At 40.7% G+C, this 19,503-nt stretch overlaps 1 protein-coding gene across 50 annotated transcripts in view; it reads left to right on the top strand.

Moving 5' to 3' along the window:
• Positions 1–19,503, top strand: part of TTN (titin) — a 285,454-nt gene that overhangs the window by 256,325 nt on the left and 9,626 nt on the right. For all 50 annotated transcript variants that reach the window (XM_083625041.1, XM_083625017.1, XM_083625016.1 and 47 more), the window contains 29 exons: positions 15–317; positions 446–742; positions 995–1,282; positions 1,384–1,683; positions 1,788–2,090; positions 2,238–2,543; positions 2,651–4,417; positions 4,516–4,812; positions 5,883–6,170; positions 6,273–6,572; positions 6,662–8,728; positions 8,837–9,139; positions 9,229–9,534; positions 9,634–9,924; positions 10,045–10,344; positions 10,467–10,772; positions 11,894–12,199; positions 12,309–12,590; positions 12,808–13,401; positions 13,504–13,791; positions 13,913–14,212; positions 14,432–14,734; positions 14,886–15,188; positions 15,280–15,864; positions 16,237–16,542; positions 16,643–16,942; positions 17,287–17,862; positions 17,946–18,251; positions 18,346–18,939. In XM_083625041.1, the coding sequence (XP_083481167.1) occupies positions 15–317; positions 446–742; positions 995–1,282; positions 1,384–1,683; positions 1,788–2,090; positions 2,238–2,543; positions 2,651–4,417; positions 4,516–4,812; positions 5,883–6,170; positions 6,273–6,572; positions 6,662–8,728; positions 8,837–9,139; positions 9,229–9,534; positions 9,634–9,924; positions 10,045–10,344; positions 10,467–10,772; positions 11,894–12,199; positions 12,309–12,590; positions 12,808–13,401; positions 13,504–13,791; positions 13,913–14,212; positions 14,432–14,734; positions 14,886–15,188; positions 15,280–15,864; positions 16,237–16,542; positions 16,643–16,942; positions 17,287–17,862; positions 17,946–18,251; positions 18,346–18,939 (13,065 nt within the window). The remainder of the gene's footprint in view (positions 1–14; positions 318–445; positions 743–994; positions 1,283–1,383; positions 1,684–1,787; positions 2,091–2,237; positions 2,544–2,650; positions 4,418–4,515; positions 4,813–5,882; positions 6,171–6,272; positions 6,573–6,661; positions 8,729–8,836; positions 9,140–9,228; positions 9,535–9,633; positions 9,925–10,044; positions 10,345–10,466; positions 10,773–11,893; positions 12,200–12,308; positions 12,591–12,807; positions 13,402–13,503; positions 13,792–13,912; positions 14,213–14,431; positions 14,735–14,885; positions 15,189–15,279; positions 15,865–16,236; positions 16,543–16,642; positions 16,943–17,286; positions 17,863–17,945; positions 18,252–18,345; positions 18,940–19,503) is intronic.

Here is a 19,503-nt window from a genome sequence, read left to right as displayed (position 1 = left end):
TAATATTCATTTAGCACCCCCTGGACCACCTTCCACACCATGGATCACCAACGTGACTCGAGAAAGCATCGTTGTTGGATGGCATGAACCTGTTTCCAATGGAGGCAGTGCAGTCATTGGCTACCATTTGGAAATGAAGGACAGGAACAGTATTTTATGGAAGAAAGCTAACAAAATGATTATACGCACAACTCACTTCAAGGCCTCCAATATCACCGCCGGTCTCATTTATGAGTTCAGAGTGTATGCAGAAAATGCAGCTGGTATTGGAAAAGCAAGCCATCCATCTGATGCAGTTCTTGCTATAGATGCCTGTGGTATGTAGTCTGTAGTAAAGCATAAGAATCATATTTCAAATAATGAATTTAGTAGAAAATATTTATTTGGTGAGTCATTGTTGAATGAACACATTAATTCCAAATGTTGTTGCTGTTTCATACTACAGAGCCGCCAAGAACCCTTCGTGTCAAAGATATTTCCAAAACATTTGTCAATCTTTCTTGGACACAGCCAGCTTTTGATGGTGGCAGCAAAATTACTGGATATATTGTTGAGAAACGTGATCTTCCAAATGGAAGATGGACAAAAGCAAGCTTCACCAATGTCATTGAGACTAATTTCACTGTATCAGGATTGACTCAAAACTCCCAATATGAATTCCGTGTTTTTGCTAAGAATGCTGCTGGTTCAATTAGCAATCCATCTGATGTTTTAGGCCCTATAACATGCGTGGATACATATGGTAAGAAATTAATAATGCATAAACACTGATATCCAGTTATATGTTTGAGTTTAAAGTAAATACTGTTAACAGAAATTCTAATTTGAATTCAGGGGCCTTAGCTGGGCAGCACAGTACTGTTTCAAGCTTGCCTTTCACTATCAGAGGATACTAGGAAATTATTATTTGGCACTGAATGCTGCTTTGTTATCAGTCTTTCTGATAATTTCAAAAATGTTAATATATTTTCTATTCCACTTCTTTTTCATTAAGGTGCACCTGAAATTGATGTACCCCCAGAATATACAGAAGTAGTCAAATACAAAGCAGACACGGCAATTAAACTGAAACTTGGCATCTCAGGAAAGCCTGTTCCTACAATTGAGTGGTTCCACAATGGTAAAGAAATACATACCAGTGCCCAGGTATCTATTGAAAACACCACAGAATTTTCAGCTATACTGATCAAAGAAGCAACTCGTATTAACAGTGGAAGTTATGAACTGAAATTAAAGAATGCCATGGGTTCTGCATCTGCCACCATTAGGGTACAGATACTTGGTATGTTTGGAGCATTTTCATATTGTTTTCGTCTGTCAATTCAACTAGCTGTATCCATTATTGCCTATTTAAAATATATAATTTTCTTGCATATTAAACAGATAAACCAGGACCACCAGGTGGACCTATACATTTCAAAACTGTCACCGCAGAAAAGATTACCCTTATGTGGCAACCGCCAGCAGATGATGGAGGTGCTGCTGTAACACATTACATTGTTGAGAAACGTGAGACAAGCCGTGTGGTATGGTCTGTGGTTTCAGAAAAACTTGAAGAGTGCATTGTCACTACCACAAAAGTCATAAAAGGAAATGAATATATATTCCGTGTACGAGGTGTAAACAAATTTGGTGTTGGTGAACCACTGGAATCTGACACTGTCATAGCTAAAAATGCATTTGGTAAGTTAAAGCAGATGGCCATAAATACCTTTTTTATTATCTCTAGGTGATTACCTATTAGTTTATATTGACCTAATGTTATTTTTGTTTCAATAAAAATGCAGTTACACCTGGACAACCTGGTATACCAGAGGCCTCCATGATAACTAAACAGTCTATGACCATAGTCTGGAGCAGGCCAACTGTAGATGGTGGTAGCGAGATAAATGGATATTACCTTGAGAAACGTGATAAGAAGAGTCTAAGCTGGTTCAAGGTGTCTAAAGAAACCATTCGTGACACCAGGCAGAAAGTGACGGGACTAACAGAAAACAGTGAATATCAGTTCAGAGTTTCTGCTGTGAATGCAGCTGGGCAAGGTCCCTTCTCTGATGCATCGGACTTCTACAAAGCTGAAGATCCTATAGGTAAGAAACCTTTCATTTGATTGTGCAAAAATGCAAAGGTCAAATTATACACATTCTTGAAACTGTGTAAGGGCATATATTGCTCTAAGTTATTGCTATTAGTTGTCAGGGTTGTCAAGTCTCATTTTTGTTACTTGCATTTTGCAGAAAAACCTGGGCCACCTCTTAAGCTAAAAGTTGTGGATACTACAAAGACATCTGTCACGCTTAGCTGGACTAAACCAGCCTATGATGGAGGAAGTGCAATTACCAGCTATGCTATTGAAAAGAGAGAAGGGGAAGAAGAAGAATGGACTCTGGTCAGTGCAAGAGGAGAAGTGCGAACCACAGAGTATGTTGTTTCTCACCTTCAGCCAGGAATCAATTACTACTTCCGTGTAGCTGCTATAAATTATGCTGGACAAGGTGAACCCATTGAAATGACAGAAGCTGTACAAGCTAAAGACATACTTGGTATGTAAATTCTATTATTATATTTAATATTCAGTATTTTCATCTTTTCCCCAAATGCGAATTATTTTTCTTTTAACTTAATTTTATTATTATTTTATTCTTTGCAGAGGAGGCACAGATTGATCTAGATGTTGCTCTCAGAACCTCCATTGTGGCTAAAGCAGGTGAAGATGTACAGATAATGATTCCATTCAAAGGAAGACCACCTCCAACTGTCACATGGAGAAAGGGTGACAAAAATCTAGGTGTTGATGAAAGATACAGCATTCAGAACACAGAATCATCCACACTCCTTAGTATTCCTCAAGTCACTCGCAATGACACAGGAAAATATGTCCTCACAATTGAGAATGGAGTTGGAAAACCCAAAACTTCATTTGTGAACGTTAAAGTCCTTGACACTCCCTCTGCATGCCAGAGACTGCATCTTAAACATGTTTCTCGTGGAACTGTGACATTGGTATGGGACCCACCACTCATCAATGGTGGTTCTGAAGTAACAAATTATGTCATTGACAAAAGAGATGCCACCAAGAGAGCATGGTCCTCTGTTACAACCAAGTGCTCTAATACATCATTTAAGATAACTGACTTGTCAGAGAAGATCCCATACTTCTTCCGTGTTCTTGCAGAAAATGAAAATGGATTGGGTGAACCATGCGAAACTTCAGAACCAGTGAAAGCAGCAGAAGTCCCTGGACCTGTACGAGATCTGGCCATGAAAGATTCAACAAAGACATCTGTCACTTTACAGTGGAGTAAACCTGAATTTGATGGTGGTAGTATCATAACTGATTACGTTATTGAGAAGAAACTGAAGGATGAACATGAATGGTCATATGCAGGGGCAAGTAAAGCATGTGAATTTGAAGTTGAAAAACTTAAGGAGCTTTCTGTTATGGAGTTCAGAGTTTCTGCAAAGAATGAAAAAGGAAGAAGTGATTTTTCTGTAATTGGACCCATTACAGTGAAAGACTATGTAATAACACCTGAAGCAGACCTTTCTGATATACCTGGAGGACAAGTAACAGTGAGAATAGGTTATAATGTACATGTTGAAATACCATATAAGGGAAAGCCAAAGCCAACTATGAGCTGGCTGAAAGACAACATTCCTCTTAAAGAAAGTGAACAGGTTCGCTTCAAGAAAACTGAAAACAAAATAACTTTAAGCGTTAAGAATGTGAAAAAAGAAAATGGTGGCAAATATACCTTAATTCTTGATAATGGTGTTCACAGGAAGTCATTCCCAATCACAGTTATAACACTTGGCCCACCATCTAAGCCCAAGGGACCCATTAAACTAGATGAAATCAGAGCAGATAGTATGGTTCTTTCATGGGGTGTTCCTGAAGATGATGGTGGAGGAGAAATCACTGGCTACAGCGTTGAGAAGCGTGAAACCTCACAGACCAACTGGAAAATGATCTGTTCTAGTGTGTCAAGGACAACTTTCAAAGTTTCCAACCTTGTTAAAGATGCAGAGTATCAGTTCAGAGTCCGCGCAGAAAACAGATACGGAGTGAGCCCACCACTAAACTCCATTGAGGTCATAGCAAAACACCAGTTCAAACCACCAGGTTCACCAGGGAAGCCTGTTGTTTACAATGTGACAGCTGATGGAATGACCATATCTTGGGATGCTCCGGTCTATGACGGAGGAGCAGAAATTACTGGATACCATGTTGAAAAGAAAGAACGAAATAGCATATTGTGGCAGAAAGTCAATTTGTCACCAATATCTAATAGAGAATACAGAATTACTGGATTAATGGATGGTTTGGACTACCAGTTCCGTGTATATGCAGAAAACTCTGCTGGATTAAGCTCTGCTAGTGACCCAAGCAAATTTGCCTTGGCCGTTTCGCCAGTAGGTAAGTGACTGATCACTGAATGCAAGGCACCTGTCTCAACACGCTGTTGGAATTTATGCTGATTTGTATTACTATTAATGCACCTGTGTTTCTTTCAGATCCACCTGGCACTCCTGATTACATTGATGTGACTAGGGAGACTATTACTCTGAAATGGACAGCACCTCTGCGTGATGGAGGCAGCAAGATTGTGGGCTACAGTATTGAGAAACGTCAAGGAAGTGGTGATCGCTGGGTCAGATGCAATTTTATTGATGTCAGTGAATGCCAGTATACAGCTACAGGACTTAGCCCTGGCGATCGGTATGAATTCAGAATACTTGCAAGAAATGCTGTTGGAACTATCAGCCCTCCTTCTCAGTCTTCTGGCTATATCATGACCAGAGATGAAGCCGGTAAGCCTTATTCATAAGCACGTTACATGTAAGCTCTCCTAAAGTTTATGGGCCACAGCAATTTATTTACAGCTACTGAATGACTTTGAATTCTGGTGACTATTTCACTATCTGCTCAGCAACTGATTAACACTGTCCATTGCTACTAACACTGTAAATCAGGAGTAGGCAACCTTTTCCATCCAAAGCACACAGTCCCTCATGGATAATCTTCATGGGGACACATGCTTGGTGTGGAGGGCAGAGGCAAAAATGGACAGAGCAGTGGATGTGGCTCTTACTTTTGTTCAGTAGGCTACATTCCAGACATGCAAAAATAAGAGGCTTCTACTTTTCTCTCTCTCCCTCTCTTATGTCTCTCAGAAGGAAAATGACTGTGTGTGTATCTTTGTATTAATGTAACATTTTCATATACAGCTGTGTATTTTTGTAATTGTTTAAGTTGTCTGTTTTTGCTTCAGTTTTCTGTACAGCATTTTGAGCTATTTTTAATATAGTAAGTGATGTACAAATTAGTCAATCAATCCTCGATGTAGCCAAGCAAGGGGTATTATCACTCTTCAGAGACACATTCCAGTCATGCAAAAGCACTTGAGCAGACTTCCTCATCCTCAGCCCTCCAGATGTTTTGAGACTACAATTCCCATCATCCCTGATCACTGATCCTGCTAGCTAGGGATCATGGGAGTTGTAGGCCAAAAATATCTGGAGGGCCGAGGTTGAGGAAGCCTGCACTTGAGGAATGTGTGAAGCTGCCTCAGAGAGGGTTATGACTTGAGGAGAGTGGGGATGACTGACTAGGGAGAATCCTGAGGGCTAACTGGAAAGCTTGGGCTTCCTCATCCCTGCTACAAAAGATCATAAACATGAACTGAGTGACTCAATTTAAAAAAAAACAACCACAAACTGATATTATGCGGAAGACTGGCTTATAAATACTGATAGTTTTGTATTTAATATTAAATGACACTCTGACATAAAATAACTAGTATAGCTCTTTATATTGTTTTGTAAGAAAATACATTGCTGACCATTAAGTGAACGTTATTTTACTTCTTTTTATTCTTTAGTTGCGCCAAATATTGAGTTCGGTGCCGAACATTTCGAAGGTCTTACAGTGAAAGCTGGGGAAAGCATAAGGTTTAAAGTTTTCATCACAGGCCGGCCAGTTCCTCAGGTGATGTGGTATAAAGATGGACAAGAGATTGACAAGAGGCTGAATATGGAAATAAACAATGCAATTGGCTATAGCACCTTGTTTGTTAGAGATGCTTCCCGGGAACATCGTGGAGTATACAGAATAGAAGCCAAGAATGCATCAGGCACCAGACAGGCAGACATAACCATAAGAGTACACGGTAACTTTCCTTATATGAAATTGAGCAACTTTTATTTAGCATTCTGTTCATTCTATATTAAAATAAGAACAGATAAAAATAACTGATAATTGACTGTTACAGATACCCCAGGAAAAGTCGGTGGGCCAATACGATTCACCAATGTTACTGAAGAGAAGGCGTCGTTATGGTGGGAGGCTCCTGCTAATGATGGCTGTGCAGCCATTACTCATTACGTGATTGAAAAGCGTGAGACCAGCCGAGTATCCTGGGCATTGATTGAAGACCACTGTGAAACATGCAGCTACACGGCACACAAATTAATAAAGGGCAATGAATACCAGTTCCGTATCTCAGCAGCCAACAAGTTTGGTGTTGGCAGGCCACTGGAATCTGATCCAATCGTAGCACAGGCACATTATAGTAAGTTTACATTAAATTGAGAAATCTTAAATTACAGTGTTGGCAACCTTGTTGAGGATGTTATCTGACGGGCCTCTTTTATTTTACAGCTGTCCCCGAGGCTCCTGGCACTCCAGAACCAAGCAACGTAACAGGAAACAGCATTACACTTACATGGACAAGGCCAGCATCAGATGGTGGAAGTGACATTAACCAATATATCTTGGAGAGGAGAGAAAAGAAAAGTATTCTCTGGGTTAAAGTGTCCAGCAAGAGGCCCATTTCTGAGACACGGTTCAGAGTCACAGGCCTAACCGAAGGCAATGAATATGAGTTCCATGTCATGGCGGAAAATAATGCAGGAGTTGGGCCGCCGAGTGGTGTCTCAAGGCTGATTAAATGCAGAGAGGCAGTTCATCCACCAAGTGCTCCTACTGTTGTCAAAGTGACCGACACATCAAAGACAAGTGTCAGCTTGGAATGGACCAGGCCTGTTTTCGATGGAGGCCTGGAAATAATTGGCTACATCATCGAAATGTGCAAAGCAGATTTAGGAGAATGGCATAAAGTCAATGCTGAGACTTGCATTGCTACCAAGTACACTGTGGTTGATCTAGAACCAAATGAAAACTACAAATTCCGAGTCAGTGCTGTAAATGGTGCAGGCAAAGGAGAAAGCTGTGAAGTTTCTGCTTCGGTGCAAACAATAGATAGACTCTCTTCACCAGAACTTGATATTGATGCTAGCTTCAAGCAGACACATATTGTCAGAGCAGGTGCAACTATCCGTCTGTTTATTGCCTTCAAGGGCAGACCTGTTCCTACTGCTGTATGGTCCAAAGCAGATTCGTCTCTTAGCCTGCGTGCTGACATACATACAACAGACTCATTCAGTACATTAACTGTGGAGAACTGTAACAGAACAGATGCTGGCAAATACATATTGACTGTAGAAAACAACAGTGGTAAGAAATCTGTTGCTTTCACTGTTAAAGTACTAGACACTCCAGGGCCACCAGGCCCTATTACATTTAAGGATGTGACCAGAGGCTCTATCACTTTAATGTGGGATGCTCCTATTTTGGATGGAGGTGCTCGCATCCATCATTATGTCGTGGAGAAGCGAGAAGCAAGCCGTCGCAGCTGGCAGGTTGTCAATGAAAAATGTACTCGTCAAATTGCTAAGGTCACAGATCTTGCAGAAGGTGTGCCCTATTTTTACCGTGTTTCAGCAGAAAATGAATATGGAATAGGTGAACCTTGTGAATTAACAGAGCCAGTTGTAGCCACAGAAGAGCCTGCTCCACCTAAGAGATTAGATATTGTTGATACTACCAAGTCATCTGCAATACTAGCTTGGCTGAAACCTGATCATGATGGTGGTAGTCGCATCACTGGATACCTCCTAGAGATGAAACAAAAGGGATCTGACTATTGGCTTGAAGCTGGTCAAACTAAACAGCTGACTTTTACAGTTGAAGGTCTTATAGAGAACAATGAATATGAGTTCCGTGTCAAAGCAAGGAATAATGCTGGCTACAGTCAACCAAGAGAAGCCTTTTCTTCTGTTATTATTAAAGAGCCACAGATTGAGCCAACTGCAGATCTCAGTGGAATAACTAAACAACTTATAACTTGCAAAGCTGGTAGCTCTTTCACTATTGACATACCAATTAGTGGACGTCCTGTTCCAAAGGTAACATGGAAACTTGAAGAAATGAGACTCAAGGAAACAGACAGAGTGACTATAAAGACAACAAAGGAAAGAACCACACTGACTGTTAAGGAGAGCATGAGAGGTGACTCTGGTAAATATTATTTGACACTTGAGAACACAGCTGGCGTGAAAACTTTCACTGTTACAGTCGTTGTTATTGGAAGACCTGGTCCAGTTACACGCCCCATAGAAGTATCATCTGTGACAGCCGAATCCTGTGTGTTGTCATGGAAGGAGCCTGAAGATGATGGTGGCACTGGTATTACAAACTATATTGTTGAAAAACGTGAATCTGGTACAACAGCATGGCAACTGGTAAATTCCAGCGTCAAACGTACACAGATCAAAGTAACTCACCTCACTAAATATATGGAATACACTTTCCGTGTAAGCTCAGAAAACAGATTTGGTGTCAGCAAGCCAATAGAATCAGTACCAATAGTGGCTGAGCATCCATTTGGTAAGTTATAAATGTTTTAACAGATATGCATAAATTAATTCCTTTTTTTAAAAAAACCAACAAACACAGCAGTATTTAACAGTATTTCCCTCTATTTTCTTTCATCAGTCCCACCAAGCCCACCCACTAGACCCGAAGTCTATTTTGTTTCTGCCAATGCCATGTCCATTCGGTGGGAAGAACCGTATCACGATGGCGGCAGCAAAGTTGTTGGATACTGGATTGAAAAGAAAGAACGCAACACAATCCTCTGGGTGAAGGAAAACAAATCTCCATGTATTGAATGTAACTACAAAGTTACAGGGCTTGTGGAAGGTCTGGAGTATCAATTCAGAATATATGCATTAAACGCTGCTGGGCTGAGCAAAGCCAGCGAAGCTTCAAGGTCTGTCTTGGCCCAAAATCCTGTTGGTAAGTATAACTGGTAGAGAGAAAGTGTGTGTCCTATGACTATTTAAAGGAACAATGGAGTGATATTTTTGCATTATGTTCTCTTACAGATCCACCAGGCAGGCCAGAAGTCACAGATGTAACAAGGTCTTCAGTGTCATTAACCTGGTCTCCCCCACTTTATGATGGTGGAAGCAAAATTGTTGGCTATATTGTAGAACGCAAACCATACAATGAAGCTGGAGATGGACGCTGGCTGAAATGCAACTATACCATTGTCTCTGAAAACTCCTTTACCGTGACAGCTCTTAGTGAAGGAGAGGAATACGAATTCCGTGTTTTGGCAAAGAATGCTGCTGGTGTAATTAGCAAGGGTTCTGAATCTACTGGCCCTGTTGCCTGTAAAGATGAATACTGTAAGAGATGTTCACATGGGTTTTAAAATTAGGTCATGAATTGTCCGTATTTTAAGAGATCAAAATACACATTTATTTCTTTTGCTTTTTTTTTCATAGCACCACCTAAAGCTGAACTGGATGCCAAATTGCAAGGAGATGTTGTAACAGTTAGGGCTGGATCTGACCTGGTTCTTGAGGCATCGATTGGAGGAAAACCAGAACCCAAAGTATTTTGGTCTAAAGGTGACAGAGAACTGGACCCAAGCGAAAAGGTCGCTTTGCAATACACAAGCAAGCATGCTGTTGCAATCATCAAGTTCTGTGACCGAAGTGATACTGGAAAATACACGTTAACTGTTAAAAATGCCAGTGGGACAAAGCAAGTTGCTGTCCTTGTCAAAGTGCTTGGTGAGTATTTCATAACTGCTCGTTTTCTGTGGCTATTTAACTTCTTTCCTTTCAAGTTTCATTTTGAGATTAAAGAATTTCTTTCATTGCAGTAATTATCCTCTTACTCTTTGTCAATAGATTCGCCTGGTCCATGCGCTGGCAAAATCACCATAAGCAGAGTTACAGAAGAGAAGTGTACCTTGGCTTGGCGGATGCCTCAAGAAGATGGAGGGGCAGAAATTACTCATTACATTGTAGAGAGACGCGAGACAAGCAGACTGAACTGGGTTATTGTTGAACCCGAATGTCCAACACTGTCATGTGTAGTAACCAGACTTATAAAGAATAATGAATATATATTCCGTGTAAGAGCTGTCAACAAATATGGACCAGGTGTTCCACTTGAAACAGAACCCATTATTGCTAGAAATTCATTCAGTAAGTACTTCTCTAGCCTTGTGAAGTCTTCCCCCTTTGGGGGGAGGCACAAAGTAAGTTGTGTTACACACAATAAATGTGAAATACCTAATTTTTTTCCTGCCTTTAATAAATATTTACAGCTATCCCATCACCACCTGGTGTTCCTGAATCAGTGGGTGCTGGCAAAGAGCACGTCATTATTCAGTGGCTGAAGCCAGAGTCGGATGGGGGTAACGAGATCAGAACCTATCTTGTAGACAAACGAGAAAAGAAAAGTCTACGCTGGACCCGCGTTAACAAAGACTACATCATTTATGACACAAGACTGAAAATTACTGGTCTAATGGAAGGCAGCGAATATCAGTTCCGTGTCACTGCGGTAAATGCTGCTGGCAACAGCGAGCCTAGTGATGCTTCGCAGTACGTTTTGTGCAAAGACCCATCATGTAAGTTCATTCATTTATATCCATTAATATTGTAGATTAAACAATATGATGACTGCATAGGCCTTGAATCTAGAAGGTCCAGTGGTGCTGTTTGGACCATTCACCACAGCTCCAAAGAGGATATACCTATTTATTTTTAAGCAATTTTTATGCTGCCAGGATGGATGCCTTAGAATGATAGAATCATAGAACTGTATAGTTGGAAGTGACCCCAAGGGTCATCTAGTCCATCAACCTGCAATGCAGGAATTTCAACTAAAGCATACATGAACGTTGGCCATCCAACCTCTGCCTAAAAACCTCCAGTGAAAGAGAGTCCACCACCTCCCAAGGGAGTCTGTTCCACTATTGAACAGCTCTTACCATCAGAAAGTTCTTGCTGATGTTTAGTCAGGACAAATTATTCCAATTGGTTTAGTTCCTAGCCTCCAGAGTAGGAGAAAATGAGCTTGCTCCATCTTCCCAGTGACAGTCCTTTAGATATTTGAAAATGGCTATCATATCTCCTGTCAACCTCCCCTTTAACAGCCTAAACATATGCAACTTTGTCTGCAGCAAGGAAGGCGAGGGCTGAATTTTAAGGAACAAACAAAAGGAGATAACATGTGAAAGTTCCTTCAAATAATAATAATAATAATAATAATAATAATAATAATAATAATTTATTATTTCTACCCTGCCCATCTGGCTGGGTTTCCCCAGACACTCTGGGCAGCTTCCAACAGAAGGTTAAAAATACGTTAAAACATCAATCATTAAGAACTTCCCTAAACAGGACTGCCTTCAGATGTCTTATAGTTGTTTATTTATTTGACATCTGATGGGAGGGCATTCCACTCCAAAGTGTTTCATGTACCTGAACCTTCTAAGCCCTATAATTCTATTGTATCACTTTCTTGCATAGCTCAAGCTAAAGAAACAGCAGCACCTTAAACGCATCTGCTCCTTGGGAGCGGCTGTACTGAAACAGATAGCCAGTGTTAAAATTATATCCCGATCCAAGTACAGGAGCAGTTCAAAATATATAATCATAGCTACTACAGAAGTGTTTAAATGATTATTCATTCAGGTTTTAAGGATCCATTGTAGTAACATGAAGTATGTATTTTTCTTTTCCAAAGATACTCCTGCTCCACCTTCACCGCCAAGAGTTGTGGATACTACTAGAACTAGCATAAGCTTGGCTTGGACAAAGCCCATGTATGACGGTGGCGTTGATTTATTAGGCTATGTCCTTGAAATGAAAGAAGAAGGAACTGAACAATGGTATCGGGCACATAGCACTGCCACCATAAGAAACACCGAATTCACTGTGACGGGTCTGAAAATAAGCCAGAAGTACCGCTTTAGAGTGGCTGCCACAAATGTAAATGGTATGAGTGAATACAGTGAGACCCCTGCTGAAATAGAACCTGTGGAAAGGCTAGGTAATGTCAAGATCGAGCCTTCATAAAATATTTGCAAACTTACAAATTGCAAATTTGTTCAGAAACATTCAAATGCAACCTAATCTTTTATTTCCATCCCCACCTATAGAAATACCAGAACTTGAGCTTGCTGAAGACCTCAAGAAGACTATTACAGTTAGAGCAGGTGGCTCTTTACGTCTAATGGTGTCAGTATCTGGCAGACCAACACCAATGGTTACATGGAGCAAGAAGGGTGTTGACCTAGCAAGTCGAGGTATTATTGACACCACAGACAGCTACACACTGTTGGTTGTGGATAAAGTGAACCGGTACGATGCTGGAAAATACGTCCTTGAGGCTGAAAATCAATCAGGAAAGAAATCTGCCACAATTATGGTTAAAGTCTATGGTAAGTGCAAATACTGTTGTTTATTGTTACAGCAAGACCTTTGCCTATTCCATCACAAATTCAAAGATATTTGCTTTTTTTTAAAAAAAAAAAGAGGGATTTAGTTTGCAGAGTAATGGTAGTCTCCAACTTTAATTTGCTTATGCAGACAAAATACTATACAAAGTGTAATGCAGATAAAATATGACAAAGGTCTATTTTGCCATTTGTTCCACAGATACCCCTGGACCACCAGGAGCAGTGAAAGTTAAAGAGGTTACAAAAGACTCTGTGACAATTACTTGGGATATTCCAACTATTGATGGAGGAGCTCCAGTCAACAACTATATAATAGAGAAACGGGAGGCTGCCATGCGAGCATTCAAGACAGTAACTACTAAATGCAACAAGACCTTTTACAGAATTTCCGGGCTCATTGAAGGAGCGCTGTACTACTTCCGAGTACTGCCAGAAAATATCTACGGCATTGGTGAACCCTGTGAGACAGCAGATGCAGTGCTGGTGTCAGAAGTTCCAAGTGCGCCTCAGAAACTAGAAGTGGTTGATATAACTAAATCTACTGTATCGCTTGCATGGGAAAAACCACAGCATGATGGTGGCAGCAGATTAACTGGCTATGTAATTGAGGCCAGTAAAGCTGGAACAGAAAGGTGGATGAAGGTTGTAACACTGAAACCTACAGTCCTTGAGCACACAATAATTTCATTAAATGAAGGTGAACAGTACCTGTTTAGAGTAAGAGCGCAAAATCAAAAGGGTGTGTCTGAACCAAGAGAGATAGTCACAGCAGTGACAGTACAAGAACAAAAAGGTAAGAGTCATAATTACAATGGAAAAAATGGAACATTATTCAAAGTACTGAGACATGGTTTAACAAATACTAATAATGTTGGGTTTATTATTATTATTTTAGTTCTACCTGCAATTGACCTTACTGGAATACCTCAAAAGACCATTCATGTACCAGCTGGCAGACCTATAGAGCTAGCTATCCCAATTTCTGGACGACCACCTCCAGCTGTTTCTTGGTTCTTTGCTGGCTCTAAACTACGAGAATCAGACCGGGTCAAAGTTGAAACAGTTGCTAAGGTAGCTAAATTAACCATACGTGAAACCACAATACATGACACTGGAGAATACACACTTGAACTGAAGAACACAACTGGAACAGCTATGGAAAGAATAAAAGTTATTATTCTGGGTAAGAATTTGCTTTGAAAATATAATTGTCCATAATTTTTTCTTGCCTAATTTCCCCAAATTCAAGCATTTCCTTGTTTAACTATTTCTTTGATTATATCTCATTTATTTCATTTTCACAGACAAACCTGGACCACCTACTGGACCTATTAAAATTGTTGATATTGATTCAACTTTTGTAACCATTTCATGGGAACCACCTGAGATGGATGGGGGTGCAGCACTAAGTGGATATGTGGTGGAGCAACGAGATGCACATCGTCCAGGATGGTTACCAGTGTCTGAATCTGTAACCCGGACAACATATAAGTTTTCTAAACTTACTGAGGGTGCTGAATATGTGTTCCGTGTGGCTGCCACAAACCGCTTTGGAATTGGATCATACTTGCAGTCTGAAATTGTAGAATGCAAGAGCAGAATTAGTAAGTAAATATTCTTTTTTCTAGTCCTCTGCATTTAAAAAATCCAGATCAGTTTACATGGACACATATAGAAGAAACAAGTCTTGATACTATGTACATTCTATTTTCATTTTCCTGAAATAAGAATGAAAGAACTAGTCTACAATACCCTGCTTATTCAGACCAAAATATGATTGTAAATGGAATTTTCATCTCATTTTAAAAATCTATTTATTGTAGGTGTTCCTGGTCTTCCTGGTACCCCAGAAGTGTTTGATATCTCCCGTGATGGAATGACACTTACTTGGTATCCACCAGAAGAAGATGGTGGTTCACAGATCACTGGCTATATTGTGGAACGCAAAGAAGTTAAATCAGAGAGATGGGTCCGTGTAAACAAAGTTGCAGTCACTATGACACGCTATCGTTCCACTGGGTTGATTGAAGGACTGGAGTATGAACATCGGGTCACAGCTATCAATGCTAGGGGTGCTGGCAAACCAAGCCGAATTTCCAAGCCTGCAGTTGCTAGAGATCCAATTGGTAAATAATTTGCAAAATTCATAACATATACTAGTGACTTCTGTTCAGTCATTTTATTTGCAAAATAGTTGATACTAATATTTTGGACTGCCTTTTAAACATCAAAACTATACCTTTAATATATCTAACGCGCTCTAATAATATATTTCAGCTCCTCCGGGTAAACCTCAGAATCCAAGAGTGACAGATACTACAAGAACATCTATTTCCTTGGCTTGGAGTCCACCAGAAGATGAAGGCGGGTCTAAAGTCACTGGCTACTTGATTGAAATGCAAAAGGTTGATCAGTTTGAATGGACCAAATGCAATACCACCCCCACCAAGATCCGTGAATACACTCTAACACATCTTCCACAAGGTGCAGAGTATAGATTCCGTGTTATAGCATGCAATCTCGGTGGCCCCGGTGAACCTGCTGATGTGCCCGGAACAGCCAAAGTGACTGAAATGCTTGGTAAGATGCTGTAATGAAATACAAATTTCAAAGAACATAGCGCTATTTAGCTTTCAGCATACATAACATGATCTCTTTTTCCTCCTCCCAGAATTCCCTGATTATGAACTTGATGAAAAATACCTGGAAGGTGTGTTTGTAAGGCAAGGTGGAGTAGTTAAGCTTACAGTGCCAATTAAAGGTAAACCCATTCCAATATGCAAATGGACTAAAGAGGGACATGATGTCACCAAGAGAGCCATGATTGCGACTTCTGAATCAGATACTGAACTTGTGATAAAAGATGCAGAACGAGAAGATTCTGGTACCTATGATTTGACGCTTGAAAACAAATGTGGCAAGAAGGTTGTCTACATCAAGGTCAGAGTGATTGGTATTCCAAATCCACCAGAAGGGCCACTTGAATATGATGACATACAAGCACGCTCCGTTAGAGTCAGCTGGAAGCCTCCAAGTGACGATGGTGGTGCAGATATAATAGGATACAATATTGAGAGACGTGAAGTACCAAAGACTGCCTGGTACACCGTTGGCTCCAGAGTAAGGGGTACATCACTGGTAGTGAAAGGACTCAAAGAAAATGTGGAATACCACTTCCGTGTTTATGCTGAAAACCAGTTTGGTGTAAGCAGGTCCCTGAAATCTGAAGAGCCAGTTGTGCCAAAGACACCTTTGAGTAAGTATACGGGTTCAGAAAATGCATGTATGTGTGTGCATCTCTCACATACTTTATTTTATTTTCCAAGGTGCTTGGGGGAGTGTACATTGTCTGCCCCCTTTTTATCCTGATAATAAACCTGTGAGGTAGGTTAGGTTGAGAGAGAATGACTGCCCAAAAGTAACTGAGGTTGCAGTCCTATACAGGCTTATCTGGGAGTAAGTCCAATTAAAGTTAGGATCACTTAGTTCTGAGTTGACATGTACAGCACTGTTTAGTGAGTTCATGACTGAACGGACATGGGACCCCAGCTTTCCATGGTTGTGGTCCAATACTCTTTAACTCCTATGCCAGAAGGACCAATGGTTATTGTTACATTCTTTTCAACAGATCCTCCGGAGCCTCCAAGTTATCCACCAGAAATCCTTGATGTCACAAAGAGTTCCATTAGCTTATCTTGGTCCAGACCTAGAGATGACGGTGGCTCTCGCGTCACTGGTTACTATATTGAACGTAAAGAGACAACTACTGAGAAATGGGTCAGGCACAACAAGACTCACATCACAACTACAATGTATACAGTCACAGGGCTGGTTCCAGATGCTGAATATCAGTTCCGTATTGTAGCCCAAAATGACATCGGTGAGGGTGAACCCAGCCCTGCTTCTGAACCAATTGTGTGCAAGGATCCATTTGGTACGTAAATGTAACTTCTGTGTTAGAGGGTGTCAGTATGGCAGGGGTTTTTTTTTGGAAAATACACTTTTTTAAATGAAAATACTTTGAAATTTTACAGACAAACCAAGCCAACCTGGAGAAATTGAGATCACATCCATATCTAAGGATAGCATTACTTTAGAATGGGAGCGCCCTGAATGCGATGGTGGTAAAGAAATCATCGGATACTGGATTGAATATCGCCAGTCTGGAGAGTCTACCTGGAAAAAGTGCAATAAGGAACGTAACAAAGACAGGCAGTTTATAATGGGAGGCTTACTGGAAGCTACAGAATATGAATTCAGAGTTTTTGCAGAAAATGAGACTGGACTCAGCAGACCTCGTAGAACAGCTATGGCAGTAAAGACAAAACTGACATGTACGTTTAACTATTCCATTATATTCTCTATGCTTTATGTAGCTGTTGAAAAGATATGACATGTCACAGTAAACTGTGTTATGGTATAAAGTGGTTTTGAAGTAATTTGGCAATTCCATTATGTAACTAGGACACTCTGCTTTCATGTATTTACTTTTCTGAATGGACCTCGAGGAAGGAAATAAGCTATTTCCTCTTCCAGGGCTAATAAAATTAATGATTCATTAAATAGGCAGCATAAGCATCATGCTTGGTACCATAGCATTATGGTTTGGGAGGGAATGTGGAATAAAAGACAATGGGAAAAGCTTTCAATACATTTTTTTCTCCCTTTATAAATATAGCTGGAGAAGCACCAGGAGTAAGACAAGAAATGAAGGATGTTACTACTAATCTGGGTGAATCAGCTCAGTTATCATGCCAGATCCTTGGGAGACCTCTCCCTGATATTAAATGGTATCGTTTCGGCAAAGAATTGGTACAGAGCAGAAAATACAAGATGTCATCAGATGGGCGCACTCACACACTGACAGTGCTCACAGAAGAGCAGGAAGACGAAGGAGTTTATACTTGCAAGGCTATCAATGAAGTTGGAGAGGTTGAAAGTAGTGGCAAGCTACTCTTACAAGCTCCTCCACAATTCCACCCAGGCTTTCCATTGAAAGAGAAATATTGTGCAGGTGTAGGATCCACACTTCGCCTCCATATTGTATACATTGGTCGTCCAGTGCCTGCTATCACTTGGTTCCATGGCAAGAAACTATTGAAGAGCTCAGAAAACATTACTATTGAGAACACAGAGCATTATACTCACCTTTCCATTAAAAACGTACAGCATAAAGCCCATGCAGGACACTACAAAGTACAGCTCAGTAACACGTTTGGAACTGTTGATACTGTACTAAACGTGGAAATACAAGGTATGTCTTGGCATTAATTTTTCTTGAAATCATGGGAAATACTTCTTCTATTTAACTTTAAACACTGGCTTTTCTTTTTGTAGATAAACCCGATATACCAGCAGGGCCAATTGTTATAGAAGCTTTGCTGAAGAACTCTGCAGTCATCAGCTGGAAGCCACCTGAAGATGATGGAGGTGCTCTAGTAACAAATTATGTTGTAGAGAAAAGAGAAGCAAAAGAAGGCACAGAGTGGCAGCTGGTTTCTTCAAGCATTTCTGGCACAACCTGCAGAATTGTTAACCTAACTGAAAACGCAGGCTATTATTTCCGTGTCTTTGCTCAGAATGCATTCGGCATCAGCGAAGCATTAGAAGTTTCATCTGTTGTTATTATCAAGACTCCATTTGGTAAGTGTGTTCCGTAAGCCACGTTTCTGTTTACCTGCAGTTCAACAGAGCAAACTGACTTCATGTCCTGAAAATTATTATTTCTTCTTTACAGAAAAGCCAGGCCAACCAAGTCAGCCAGTTGTATCTGCTGTGACAAGTGAATCCTGTGTTGTTTCTTGGAGGCCACCTGCTAGCGATGGAGGCTCAAAGATCAGAAATTACTTCCTGGAGAAACGTGAAAAGAAACAAAACAAATGGATTTCTGTAACCACAGAAGAAATCCGCGAAACCGTCTATTCTGTCACAGGTCTTATTGAAGGCCTGGAGTATGAATTCCGTGTAAAATGTGAAAATCTTGGCGGTGAAAGCGAATGGAGTGAAATTTCACAACCAATCACTCCCAAATCTGATGTAGCAATTCAGGCACCGCATTTCAAGGAAGAAATCAGAAACCTAAATGTGAAATTCAGAGGTCATGCCACATTTGTTTGCAAAGTCACTGGTCATCCCAAGCCTGTTGTAAAATGGTTCAGGCAGGGCAAAGAGATTTTGCCAGATGGTGAAAAGGTGAAGATACAAGAATTTAAGGGCGGCTATTACCAACTGGTAATTACAAATGTAACAGATGATGATGCCACTGTATATCAAGTGAGGGCAACCAACCAGGGAGGATCTGTTTCTGGAACTGCTTCCTTGGATGTTGAAGGTAAGTAATGTGCTTCGCTCTTAAATTTAGTTTGTATTTAATTTTTCATACAGAGTAAGCTTATGGGCTACAGGGAGGGGGTGGAAACTCTGAGTTTGGAATAGTATTTTCTTAATAGCCTTAAAGTAAGTCAGATTGTGGCATGGTCATCTAGATATTTATGGTATAGTCCTAGGTGAAGTGGGAGAGATGCGAGATGTTCTACTGGCTCACTCTGACTAGGGAAAGAAGAAGAGATGTTTTTCTCCTTTTTTGTTCTCATGTTCCCTTTTGGAACATCCCCCCCCCCGAAGGTAATGGGAGGAAATAACTACACCAGCTCCAAACTGGCATAGTTGATGAGCCTGATCCAGGGTCCTCCAAAAAGAATGAAGGGCTTGTACCCCAGCAGACCCAATGCGGTTTCTGATTTGCCCTCAAAATGCCCTCTCTTAGCGCTTAGCCCGGCTACTGCTGGTGAAAACACCACCAGCCAAGTCTAAACCAACAGAGTTTTCTGTGGGCATCAGAAGGGCCTCCATGTTGGGCATGTCCCCCTACTGATGGAGAAGAAGGACCACCCAA

This window comes from Podarcis filfolensis (genome assembly GCF_964270895.1).
Source record: "Podarcis filfolensis genome assembly, chromosome: 1".
NCBI classification, from domain to species: Eukaryota; Metazoa; Chordata; class Lepidosauria; order Squamata; family Lacertidae; genus Podarcis; species Podarcis filfolensis.
The sequence above is the reverse complement of the archived record's forward strand: the minus strand, read 5'-3'. Positions and strand labels throughout refer to the sequence as shown.